Here is a 13,707-nt window from a genome sequence, read left to right as displayed (position 1 = left end):
ATTTTTCTCTTCCATTGTTTCCTCACCTGGTTTAGAAATAAGTGAGCCCACAAGCTCAACCTTGTTCCAAGGTCAGTATTGTTCTTGCTCTATGTCGCATCTGCTCTGCTGCCTGTAATTGCAACCTCCCCCTTCCACCGCTGTCGTGTTACACATTGCCTGTTGTCCTGTCCGTTTTGCATGGAGGATGGTACCACTTCCTGCTGGGTAAACTAAAGAGAGTGCAGTTTCGGATTGGTCTTCTGTCTCCCTCATGTCATGTCTGATCAGTCAAGCCAATAATTCAGAGCTAGTACCTAGTTCAGATCAACTCCTAGAGACTGGGCGGTGAATCCTTTCCAAATAACTAAGAGCATACCTACATGAAGCACTTATATTGGCTTTCTACTATCAGCTGCACCCCCAACCCTAATAATCCTGGGGTTTATAATTTCAAGAAGTCACTGAGAAATCAACTGCAAAACTAGAGTTCACAAGTTTCCCTTAAATCAGTTTAAATCTAGGGTATGGATTCATTCTGATTGTAAGTCTCCATTTTTCTTAGAGCTCTGACAAAATGTCTTAGAAAATAACATTCTGATAAATTTTATTTCGTTAGTTCCTCCTGAAGAGTATTTGGAGAACTGAGCTTCCCAATGCTAATGCCTGCAAATAGGATTGAGAATAAATTCCCCCTCTCAACTGCTGAAAAATTTTACCTCCTTTTTAGATAATGTTTGGCAAAAATCCCCTGCACACACATTCACACAGAGTGTTGCCCCCTGGAAGCTAGCAGGGGAGATAACTTTTCCTTAACTGTGGGTTGCATCCAGAGACGACTTCACATGCCAGTGCTGTGTTGTGTATGTAGCACTAAATAATGTTATATAAACAAGCCTGCTTGTTCAAGCAGCACAGGGGGTCTTTAACGGGCACAATTCCGAAATCCTCACCATGAAAACTCATATAGAACCAGTATAAGTTTGCAGAGTAGATATGCCTATACAATTAGGAATGTTGGAATGGTTTGAGACCTCCAGTCTTTTCCTCTCCCTGTTCACAGAGCACTTGCTCGCATTCCATGGTCAGGGTGGAGGTTGGCAGAGAAAAAAGGCGCAACAGGGCTAAGTTCCACCTCACACTGGGGTGCAATTCTGTTGCTCCCCTGAAAAGGGCATGCATAGGCCAGTGCTAGTAGATGCTCAAAAGTAGCACTGAGTGATTCAGCAGCAGGGGATACCCTGCTTCTCTCCTACATGGAATTAGTATCTGTGTAGCGTTTGAAATATGGTGCAGATGCTTGTTTTGCTGCTCCTGCACCAACTGGGCAGCCAGAATCATCAGCCAGTGCTTCATCAGTGTCCTGGCAGCAAGAGGCAAAGCCATGCCTTTGGTATAGCTGCAGAACATCCAAAAAAAAAAAAAAAGAGATGGTCTAGAAAGTGGAAGATGAATTGTGGGAGGAGATGTAGAACTGGCAGGAAGTGGCCCCAAGTTGCCCCCTTTGGCAGATGGAGATGAATGGATGTTGGGAGGAAGCATGCCCCCAAACCAGGTGTTTACGCAGGTTGATAAAACAACAAGGAGCTAAGAGGAAGCAGGAGCAGCAGAGTTCTAGTAATCTCAGCCAGCTTTCCAACTGACCTCCCATTCCATTGAAGGCAAGTGATTCTAGGAAGAGCCTTAATTTATTGTTCCACGGACCTCCATCAGATTTCATCACTGATCCTAGGAAATGAATGTGGTTTGTCTATCTCTAAATCAATCTGCATTCCCGTTCCCCTTGCAGAATCAACACTGGTATGCAGCTGCCTCATTCCAAAAAGTACAGCTGATTTATTAACTCATCTGTTCTTTCTTTCTTTTTTCCCTTTTTCTTCCTTTCTGTTTTTCCTCCCGCATGGCTTCCCTGTGTGTCTCTTCCTCATGCCTCCCTACATTCTGCCATGTAAGTACCACTAGCTTATAGTGCTGTTCTACTAAATTAGTTTTAAGGGGGCAAAAGGGCAGAGGGGCGGCCAGGAGATGGGAGGGAGGCGATTTGATGGAGCACTGTGCAAGGAGATTTCTTGGGATCAACTGATGGACTGGCAGGTCCAAAGTTGAAAGTTGAACCAGATGGTTTAGATTAGAACTCCCATAAACCCTTGCTGCTGGCTTTGCTGGCTAGGGCAGATTTTTCATGGGAAAAATCACCTGCAGGGCCAATGCAGGTAGACACTGCAGGTTGAAAAATTAATTGAAAATCATTCCAGAATGGCAAAGTGGTGGTGGGGTGGGGGAGATAAAGGAAGGTTTATAACATTGTTTTCTCCACATACAGTCAATGAGCAGTGCATGTACAAAATTACAAAAGGGTGCCAAAGAGAAATAAAAGATGCATAAAACATTGTGCATGTTTTTAGATGGTGTATAAGGATATTTTCTGGTAATTTTCATATTTTGATATTATTAGTTTGCATATGATTCTAAAAAGTTTTTTTTAATCGCTTACTGATCTGTGGAATCTGTGCCACTCAAAAGATGCTGGTCTGCTGAGGAATCCACAGGTTGAAATAAAAAATAGAAAATAATGTTATTTGAATCCATTTTGGATTTCTTCAGCATCATTACTGTCTATGCGTCACTGCCAAAATCACTTATCTCCAAGTTAGAGGACAGGACAAGTAGAAAAGAGTACAGGGCAGAGCAAACCCAGAAGGAATCCAGTCATCCCTAGATAGGATCCTGGGTATCAACACCACACAAAGCAAGAGGTGGGAAGGCTGAATGTGTGCTGGCAATGGATGCTCACTGATCCTCATCGGATTTGTAGGAATGACTGCAAGACCCCTTTCCCCAAATTCATCTTCCTCACTAGGGACATTCAGAAAGAAATTGGGCAGCCATCTGAGTGAGATGGTGTAAATTGGTGTCCTGCAACAGCCGGGGGTTGGACCCGATGGCCTTCTTGGCCCCTTCCAGCTCCACTGGTCTATGATTCCATGATCATCTTCATCTGATGTGAGAAGGACATGCAGGAAGAGCTGCCACGTTGTTCCAGTGAAGACTTCCCAGCCGCTCAAGCACTGGCAGCAGTGCAGATGTCCCTGTTTCTCTTTCATTGACAATTATAGACCAGTCCACATGCCGTAGGGGGCTGCATGCAACTGAGCATGGAAATCCTCAAGCAGGCACCTGTGCAACAGATAATACTGCTACTTGGGTACACACAGCTTGGGGACAAGTGGTGGGACGTGTCTGCTTGAGGATGTGTCCGCAGCATGATCTTAAAGGAGAAAAAGTGAGTTATTTTGGAATAACAATAACGCCAAAACCTAACATGCAATGGGCTTGGAAGGAAGTCATGCCAAGAGGCATGATATGGGGTATAAACGCACTGCAGTGCCCCCTTATGTGGTATTATATCATCTTGTCAAATGCACTGTTGTATGAGATGGGGCAAGAGGCAGCATTGTTTATTTACACAGAAGGCATTTTTAAACCCACTTTATTTTTACTATGTTATCACACTTTTGTACAAAGCTCCTACATGGGATTCAAACAAAGGTTCAGCAGGTGCTCCCAGGCCAGATGCCCAAGCACCTGTTCAGTCCTGCTTTTACAGAGGACCTGAAAGAGGTGTGCAATTCCTAGCAGAAGTCCTGCGTGGTCGGCGCGTGGCTCCCCCACACACAATGGGGCAGATTCTTATAAAGACAGGCTTCGAAGCAAGGTCTTCCTCGCTGCTCTTAACAAAGGAAGTGAGAAGCGACTGCATGCGGTTGTGGTACACCTCAGTTGTTGTTAGTTTTCTCTCTGCAGCCACAGGGCGCAAGATACCTTTTTCTTTTCAGAGCTAAGCCTCAGGAATTCTTCACAGCATTGCAGCTGCTGCCCAGATCCCATCCCTGTGGCTGCCCTTACTGCTCTTTGGCCTCACCCATTCTCAAGCAATCCCCTCCTCCATGGAACACTTTTACACTGGACAGAAGGTGTTTGCTTAATTGCTGGATAGAGGTGACCAACAGTGTTAGAGCAGTGTAGCGCTTTAAGCCTCCATAAACACTGGAAGGAGCAACAGCGTGCAGGCTCCAGTTTTGGAAGGCCTTTGGTCAAGGTGCCCTCGAGGAGCCCCTCTCCCCCCCGAGAGTCCACTGAATCGCCACCATTGCAGTCACTCACTGCACCCCTTCCTTGTTTTCATGACCCCCTGCTAGCTTGAGAGCAAGAAATGTGGAGAGCAAGCAGGCTGTGTCCTCTGCCTCTGTTGTGCCACCACCACTGACTGAGCCCAGCAAGGGCCTGCAGCCTGCGGGACCCGCTGTTGCAATGTGGGCCCTCCGTAGGTGACTGCGCCAACCCTGGACACCAGCTCTGGAGCTGTGGCACATGGAAGCATCCTGATGCAGCAGATATGATCATTCTTACTCCCTTGTCTCCTGGAATGGCTTGCTGCTTCTTACACTCCGCTGGGATTGTTTACTTCTCGAAGCATTAAAAGTGGTGGAATCAATTTCCTTACAGCAAGCCAATTTCTCAGGATTCATTGCCACCTAGGGTAGAGTACAGTTCAGTATTCATCTATATTTGTCCAGATCTTGCACTAATGGGAGGCCTTGTGTTCTTTCATCATTTAGAGCAGGGCTGGGTAGACATGAGACTGCTGTGATCAAGTTTGTTTTCTTTTTACTCCAACCTGAGGTCTTATCAGCTGGAGCCAGGTGAAAAACAGTGGCTCGGGACATCTCTACAGCTAGTAAATCAAGGAGCAGGGTGTCTCTGAGCACATAGTTCAGACCAAGAATTTGTTTTCTGTATCAGAAATAAGAAAACTTTCCTTCCACACAAACATGTTTTTCTGACTTCATTTTAGCAGCCTAATGCAGGTATACGGAAGCTTTTATTGCTGGCTGTTGTTATGTAGCTGGGATCCCAAAATGCCTGCAGATCCATTGAAAATCACCCAGGAATCTACCAGTAGATCATCTTTTGCCCAACCCTGATTTAAATCAGTGCGTCTCAGCTTTTGTCTTGCAGTGTTTCTAGCTATTCATTGCTATGGGCTTTGGAATGATTGACGAAAAAGATCCATTGTTTCTCAGAGTTAGGTTATATCTTTCATTTAGCATACTGATGAGATAGTAGCATGAATCTGTCATTTCTGGGACAGACTAATGATCCCTTGGGCTTCTTCAAGACCTGTTGTAGCATTGTGGCCAAGGGACTGGGCTATCCATCACAAGGTCCCTGTATTAACTCACCAGATGGTTCTAGTTAAGTCACAGTCTTTCAAGCCCCGCTGTAATTTGGGGACAAGGACTCTTACCTTCCAGCATGATCCTCTTAAGGTAAACACATATCCATGTATTTATTTATAAAATAGATTGGTACTGGTGAGAACACTGGCAATTTTTGTCTACCTGCACTACTCTTCTCTTTGAAACCTTAAGAGTTCCCAAAGAACCCCACACTCCATAGGATTTCTAAATGTCTGAAGTTCTGGACCTGAACACCCAACAACTTGATCTTCAGATATTTTGGAGTTCAGCTCCAATGCCAGCATGGCCAATTGTCTAGCAGACTAGAAGATCTGGGGATCTACTTTCTGCCCACTTCTGCCCTAGAACACCATTTGAAAACCATGTCCTTCAAGTTCAAGAAGAAAACGAGTATCATAAAGCAGTGGTGAACATGCAAAGACAAGAAGCTACCTTCAAACCCCAATTACACTCCTAGAAGAAAAACAGGTAGAAATGCTATACTTAAAATGAGTAATAAGACCACAGTAAAATAATAAGAACAAATGAACTGTGTGAAGAGCTGAGAATGAAGGCATTTGCACACAAGCATATTCCAGGAGTGTTGTGATTCCGGATTTCTGTCTCCCTGACTTCTGACCATCTAAAACAGCTTAGCTGGCTGTTGCGCTGCCTTTCTTATTCCCTTTGGAGATCTCTCATCTCTCATCTTTCTGGCACTGCACCAGTTTAATGAAGGCATCAAGAAAAATGGTAGCTTGATTACTCTCTGCAAGCCGCATAATGATCATCAAACCAATTTATTAGCAAACACTGAAGTGCGGTAAATTCTTAACATCACAGAAGGACAATTAGGAAGTAAGTAGTCATCAAAGGAAAGCATTCCCTCTCCCTTACCAAGGATTAAGACAAATTTAGAAAAGTGTGTGTGGGTGGCAAGGGTTGAACTTGATCTACTTTGTGTACAGAACTCCCCTCTCCACCTCTCTCTCTCTCTCTCTCTCTCTCTCTCTCTCTCTCTCTCTCTCTTTCTCTCTCTCTCAGATCTGCTCTTCAGTCTCTCCTGTGTTGTCCCTTCTAAGCACTCCATTTTCAGTCAAAGACTCTCTAAATAAGAGAGAACATTCTTTGTTGATGTTTCACTTCATAGTGCTGTGCTAACAGTAGGACATGGGATGATGCCTGGCTCACTGATGAAGTTAGATTGTCTAATTTCAATGGGATAGGGACCAAGGTAGTTATTTATTATGCTATTTTGTGGAGTGATGGGTGCATTAATGTTGCTGTATGGAATAAGAACAGAAATCACACATAATAATACATTCCTGCTTTGTTCACAAAGAGGTGGTGACGAGTTGTTCTGTGCTTTGTAATTTCAATAACACATCACTATTTATTGAAGGAGATTATAAGCTATTTTCTGTGCAATTTAACAGGCTTCTGATGCGCGCTTACTTATTTTGCTTATTAATTAACAATGGTTATATGCGGCCCCATTAACAATGTGATCTAGGTGAATTACAGTAACAATGAAGCAGTGAAATAAAACTATAAACAATAACAAAGAGAAAGCAACAAATATATCACAGCAAAAATTGTCAGCAACACCAGGAAATAAATTAAACAGAATTTTAGATTTAAAGAGATGCTCCATGTGAGGTATTTAACCTTGTGCTTTATGAAGGCTACTTCTTTCATTTTCTTTGCAGGAGAGAATATCCCTTTGTGCTGGGTTTCTCCCTCGGGTTTTCATCTCTGCCTTTCTAGTTGTTCCACTGTACAACCCAAAATGTCACCATTGCATAGAAAAGAATTTAGACTTTACACAAGGCTTCCTCAGTGCATGATAGCATCATCCGGGAAAATACTGCATTATCCTTACTCTTAAAGGGGGAAAAGTTTCCAAAATATGGGAATGGCTCTGGAAGGATGAGGACATCACATAAAGGACCCACTAACTTCTCTGAGAAGGCTCATGAGTACACAATAAACACCTTATATAGAAAAGCACCCCAACCCAAACATGGCAAAATAATTTTTTCTTTACCTAATCACAAAAGACCACAAAGTGGGTACCAAGGAAGCTTCTGTGAGGTGAAATATATTTTACCATCAAACTGGAGCACCATCTCAAATATCTTGAGAATATATTTAAAATCTTGTTGATAGAAAAATGCCTTCTTGTCCAAGATTCAGTGCTCTTCAGGTGTGTAAGTTTGAACAAGTTTGCAGCAATAGTGACAAACTTCTGCTAAAGGAGATGGCCCTCTTCTCTCACCACACCAGACGAATACAGGATTCTTTTTTATTTCAGTGGTTTATATTTGCTTTCAAATTTTAAATTAAATCACCAATGTGGTAGATTGTGAACGCTAATAAGCCAGTACACATTTATGTTACAACAAATTCAATTTTCACATAAAATGACAGCAATAAAGGTAAAAATTCTCCCGAGTAATACAAAGAGTTTTTTAAAAAACAGATTAAAAAGTGAAGAAGATGCCTGTAACAATTTATCAATTAAAAAAATAAAACTAAAATATCTATTAATGAAGAGTTTGGAAAAATAGTAAGGTCTTAATAATGTCATCCAAAACTTGACAAGGTATGTGCCAGGCAGACTTTTCTGTGGAAGGCATTCCATTAGGATTCACATAAGATGATTAGCATGATCGTCTTGCATAAATTTAGGACTAAAGCAGGAAATCAGCATGCATCATATTCTTGTATGCACCCCTCATCCAACTAGAGAGATATGCATGGAAACCCTCACCTACATTGGGTTGAATGCATCTATTGAAAAGACAGTGGGTTGGATCAGTTAGTTGAACTTGATTTTCTTGGAATTCAAGAGGAAATAAAATTACTCATTGATTTCAATAGGAACTGACTTTCTGTTGAAGTCACCTTTTTCCAGGTCCAACCCCAAATCTGTGCACAACAAGCACAGACTTTTTTTTAATTGTGTGCTTTGTCCTAGGTACACATTGTAAGGAGCTATAGATCAGCCTTATGGCCTCCAGATGTGTTTGGACTGCAACACCCAGAAGTCCCAGTCAATAGAATGGATGGGAATTCTGGGAGTTGTGGTCCAAATGCCTCTGAAGACCAACCAGGTTGGGGAAGTCTGCTATAGGTGATCTCTTCTTTTGGCTGTGTAACCCATGAAACCATCTATGCATGTAATATATTGGCATAAGTCAGTGTGATAGTACAATATTAGTTATTTCACTAATCAATTACAAACTATTTTCAGTTTCATTCACACAAAGAAGGGAGAGTTGGATGGCATTATCTTCCGTTTGCAGCTCATCTACTCCCCCCCCCCCCCCGCTGATGCTTCTTCCGTACCAGGGGGCAGGGTGAGCCCTTTGCAACCTTTGACTGTTAGTGCTAGGAGCTCTTTGGAAGGAATGGAGGATGAGCTTTCAGAAAGACATTTAGTATCCCATTCTCCATGCCTAGAGCACCAGAAGTGCAACTGAGGAAAAGAGCAACACCTAGCAGTGGTTCGTGCCACACATTGCTGCGAAACAACTGGAACGACTGGTTGAAGTGTGCTAGAGCAGGTCGGAGCACAGAGAGGGCGTTCTTTTTGCCGTATTGCTAACTTGTTCTTTAATTTTGTAGAAGAGACAGCCGCAGTCCAGACACCCTGGAAAGGTCAGTAAAAACCTGCTGAAGCTTCCTCAAATTCTGGCCTTGAACCCCAGCCATCCCTCTGCGTCTTTCACCGTTTCCACTCCCTTACCCGGCAGTTAAGCTAACTCCAAGGGGTTTGTCTGTCAATTATAGCAATTATCTCTTCCCAGCTTTCTTGTCAACCCCCCTGCCTCTTCTTTGCTGAATCCCCCAAGGCCTCTTGCCCACCTGCTTTTAAAGAATCTGGCTTGGTAGTAAGTCTTTGCCATTGTTTTCACAGAATAATGTGGCTAGTCTTCATTTCTTGCAACCTAACATACAGCAGAGATCTCCTCCACACAGCTTTGCTCGCATTTGCTGTGTGACCCCTTCCTTTGCTTCGCCACTTCTCCCGACCGCCTTTTTTCAATCATCCTTTGTATCACGTATTTGTGACATGAGATATGTTTGGACTGCTTTCGGATTTACTCTTATTTAACATCTCAGGCCAATTTGACACATTCGTTTTCATTCACTGGCTATGCTGCATGTGTGAATGGGCCTGAGTAGTTAGAACATCATGGATAGGAATGCTCTCTCTCTCCACATGGCTTCTTGCAGTGCTTTCCTACAAAATCCCTTTGTGAGATATACAGTCATAAAATGTGCAGAGCAATAGAGGAATGTGTTTTTAATGTGGGCTGGATTGGGATTCTCTCCTCCACTTCCATGGATCCTATGGATACTGCAGGCCAAACATGAAGAGCCATTGCAGCTATTTTCTGGGGAAAGATACACAGTTTGACATTAGGCATCTTTGTGAAAGGAAAGATGGAACCCACTGACTTAGCAGAGCTTTGAAGCAATTCTACTGAATGAGATCTAGTGAGTCTTCCGATTCCCCCAAAAGCTCAGGTGCTCCAATCAAAAGTATGTGGCGGTACCCACTCATTCCCTTGCAGACCCAAATGAGCGAAACTCCTTTCAGCTCATTGGCTCATCCCAGGCTTAGTGTGAACTGATACGTGTAGCCAGAATGCACCAAGACAGATTGCCACACTCTACATGCAGAATTGGGGCTATCCTCCCAATGACACACTTTAATTTATCCTACATAGACCTAGTACAAAAGAGGTGTGCATTGCTTTACAGAGAAACATTCCAAGTATGCTAAGAAATATGTCAGGGGATAGGAGGAAAAATACAATAATCCAAGCCACTAGGTACTTCCACCTAGGGCTAGGCCATGAGTAAAGGCAAGAGCTATCCATGGAAGACGTGCCTCTAACTTTAGTTGCATTCCTTGTTCTCCTGAGCTAATTTACCTGCCTACCCATGGTTTCTCCTCCCACGATAGCATACTAGCAGGTTATTCCTCCCCTCACTTATTTGTTTGAATTTGAGAAATTACACCTATAGGTTCTCCAGTAAATTAGGAAGAGGTTTGCAGTGGGTGGGGACTTCAAATGCATTCATGAAGAAGATCTCTCTAGCATGTGCAGTGGGGGAGTCAACAGCTAAAGAAAGTAACCGAGCGATTGTGGGTGAATGCGTGCTTCTATGTAATGGTATAAATATCAGCATTTTTTAATTTTGAAGCCAGGCTGTGGGGAAAGAAAATGCTGCAGAAAGAGGAGCAGGGCAATGGTTTAGAGCTGGGATGTAGCACTGCAGGCTGGGATCAAATTCCTCCAAGCTTCCCCACATGGTGAAGCATGAGCATAGCGTTGCTCGCCCTGGGAAAGAGTCAAACCTGAATGCTTGCAAAAGCTCGAGTTATTTGCTAGCGTGTGCACCTTGTTCTGCTGCCCCCAGGCCTGGCAAGCAGCAGTATCACTGATCAACACAGCCACGTGCACATGTGGATAGTTGTGGGGATTGTCATAAACAATGGCAGTTAAAACACTGCACTGTCCTGCTGCTGGGAAATACATTTGCCTTGAGGCAGGGCAGAACATTGCCCAAACTTGGTGTGGCCACTTCCACGCCCGCGCACCCTGCCCCTGCCTTGCCATGCCCCGCCCACTCGCCCCACCCCTCCTTGCCATGCCCCGCCCACTCGCCCCACCCCCTCCTTGCCATGCCCTGTGTGCCCTGCCCCTGCCTCACCTTGCCTCACCACGCCCATGTGCCCTGTCCTGCCCCACCCCTGCCCCCACCCCCACCTCGCCTCACTGTGCCCGCGCGCCCACCCCCGCCTTGCCTTGCCCCACCCCGCCCCACCCCCACCTTGCCCACGTGCCCCTCCCCCACCCCCTCCCCGGCCCATGCACCCCGCCGGCCCCGCCCTTCCACCCACGCGCAGCACCGGCACCTCTCAACTGGCCCCCTGGCGAAAAAGTTTGAGGACCCCTGTGCTAGACCATCCCGTGAGACACTATTGCTGAGCGCGCAGTTTCTCCTGTGGAGAAAGTCTTGGCCCGGCCACAGCAGAGCCCCGGGGGTGGTGTGAGTGGGGTTCTGCTGGTGCTGCTGTCAGCGGAGCTCAAGCAATGGATGATTATTGTTGCTTCAACAGGAGGCTTGTTTTAATATGTCCGAGTGCATGTTCTTTGCATCCACACGTTTCCTGCAGAAGCCCGGAAGGACCCCCTGGCCTCTGCCACCAGCATGTGGCTCATAGACCACACTGCTGCAGCCTCTGCCTCCTGGGAGAACATCACGGCAAGGGCCGGGCCAGGCTAGTCCCACCCCAGGGAAAGAACAGCTGTAGGGAGTCTGCTTCCCCTTCCTGTCCATAAAAAATATCTTTGCTCAGGCTGTCAGTTGCCCATGGATTGCAGCATTGTAAGAAAGCCTATTCTGGCTTCCACCATTGGCCAGAGTTACAACCTCAGCATCCTCGCCATCAGTATAAACTGTTCCAAGTCACCTCCGAAATAACGTGGTTGAAAGATGGTTTCGTGGTTCCATCCTTCAAATAAGTAGATGATCTGCCGTGTGCAGTCTGAAGTGGTATGGTTCAGCTGAAACAATAGATGCATTTGCTGATCATGTGTCTTTCTCCTCTCCTCTTCCTCCTGGGACTAAAGATGGGGCATGGTGAGGGTTCTTGCTGCAGTAATCCTAAGAGCTTCTGTATCCCTTGAATGAAACACAAACATTGGCATGCAATCGCCTGGGAACAGAGCAGATGACATTAGTACCAAACATGGCATGGAGCATACCACCTCCCTGAACAATTACCAGGGAATCATATTTTATGTGAAATGTGATCCGTCTGGGTAAATAGACCCCCCGCCCCTGTCTGCACTACAAACCTGTCAGCTTGATGTGGATGGGGCATGCTCTGAATCATTTTCTGCAGAACTCATTGAGGTCAAAGGTCACTGGGGTCTTGGGGCCGAGAAGCTGATCTGGGAGGCAGTGAAGAGTCTAAGCCGGAGCATCATTTTCAAGCAGAGCATCATTTGTGCGACCCAGAGGCCTGTCAGATGCTGGTTATTCCTCATCCATCTCTTCACAAAGCTTTGACTTTTTATTTATTTATTTGGCAAGGGTGTGAGTGTCCCATCTTCACACAGTTCTTTTGAGAGCTAGCAAAATAACTCAAGGATCAAATGCACTCACCAAGAGTGGTCATGATGCCTAGAAAACTTTTGAAAGGAACAGAGATACTCACCCATCTCTAGCTTTGTACCATTTCAACAGCCCTCAATCCCCGGATTTATGCTCTTTGAGGTGCTGCAAATTCTATTAGCAGCCCTCATGCTTTAACCGCAACCCCTCCCCCCAAAAATTAAACTTCCCAGGTTTTATTAGAAATTGGAAATGACTTTCAATTTTAGGCAACCAAAATATCTATAATTACATAAAATAAACCACAAAGGCACTCACAGAGATACATTAATGTGGTTGCAAAGAGAGGGAGGGAGTGCATCATCTTTAATTGATAAGTGAAATTCTGTATCATCATGAACAAATCTATTTGCAGCTCCATAATCATTATGATGAAACAGATTTCATCCATTCCAGCCAATCATCTAATACCATGGTATAATAGAAAGTGAGGAAAATACATCTATTTATTTTTATGAAATATCCACATTTTAGTGAAATTGCAGTTGTGGGGCTGGGGGAAGAATTATTTCTAAACCTATTCTTGACTGTCAGCAATTTAGCTGGAACTAAAATAAATAAAAGGAAGAGAGGGGAGGGGGAGACTTTCCTAAAATAGTGCCTGATTAATTGGGGGCATTTTAAAATCATTTGGATCGTTTGCAATTAATTAACTCATTTCATCTAGTAATTAAATATTGCAACATTATTTTCCAATATGTGTAGGTAGAAGTGCAGCTTTATTTACTTTTTGGCCTGGGGAGGGACAATATTTTTCTAAGCATATAAAATACCCTGATATATCCTATCTTCTTTAAAAAAATATTCACAACATAGGAAAATTAGTCCCAGCCCACCAGCTCTTCATCTTCATCTTCACCATCACCATCATTGCATTGCATTGCATTGCATTCATATCCTGCCTTTTTTCCTTTTGCAAGGAACCGAAGTCAAAGGCTCCTCCTCTCCACCTTAGCTTCACAACAGTTGTGTGATGTGGGTGAGCCTGAGAGCCCATCACTGGCCCAAAGTCACCCTATGAGCTCCATGGCTGAGTGAGAACTAGAACCTGCGTCCCCCATGTCCCAGTGCAGCACTCCAAACTGCTCCTAGGCTAAGGCCTGGCCAACAAAAGAGCAGGCTTACAACTTTGCTGAGGGATGCTCTCCCGTGAGTTTTGAGTAGTCACCAGGAAAACGGGGAAGGGTCCACCAATGTGTACTGACTACCAGTAGCAAAGCTCAGCATGACCTGGCCATCCAAACTTGACACCCTAATAAAAACCTGAATGGGACATTCCAGGCCAATC

At 44.5% G+C, this 13,707-nt stretch overlaps 1 protein-coding gene across 5 annotated transcripts in view; it reads left to right on the top strand.

Moving 5' to 3' along the window:
• NTM (neurotrimin) overlaps positions 1–13,707 on the top strand; it is a 334,275-nt gene that overhangs the window by 318,054 nt on the left and 2,514 nt on the right. The window contains exons 7-8 of one of the 5 annotated variants that reach the window (XM_044439660.1): positions 36–71; positions 8,850–8,882. The exons of 1 other annotated variant lie outside the window; for it this stretch is intronic. In XM_044439660.1, coding sequence (XP_044295595.1) covers positions 36–71; positions 8,850–8,882 — 69 coding nt within the window. Of the gene's footprint in view, positions 1–35; positions 72–2,853; positions 2,877–8,849; positions 8,883–13,707 lie in introns of those variants that run through there. 3 more of the 5 variants (XM_044439663.1, XM_044439662.1, XM_044439665.1) reach the window with 3 other exon arrangements.

This window comes from Varanus komodoensis, unplaced genomic scaffold (genome assembly GCF_004798865.1).
Source record: "Varanus komodoensis strain SLA01 unplaced genomic scaffold, ASM479886v1 scaffold35, whole genome shotgun sequence".
Classification (NCBI taxonomy): Eukaryota; Metazoa; Chordata; class Lepidosauria; order Squamata; family Varanidae; genus Varanus; species Varanus komodoensis.
The sequence above is the reverse complement of the archived record's forward strand: the minus strand, read 5'-3'. Positions and strand labels throughout refer to the sequence as shown.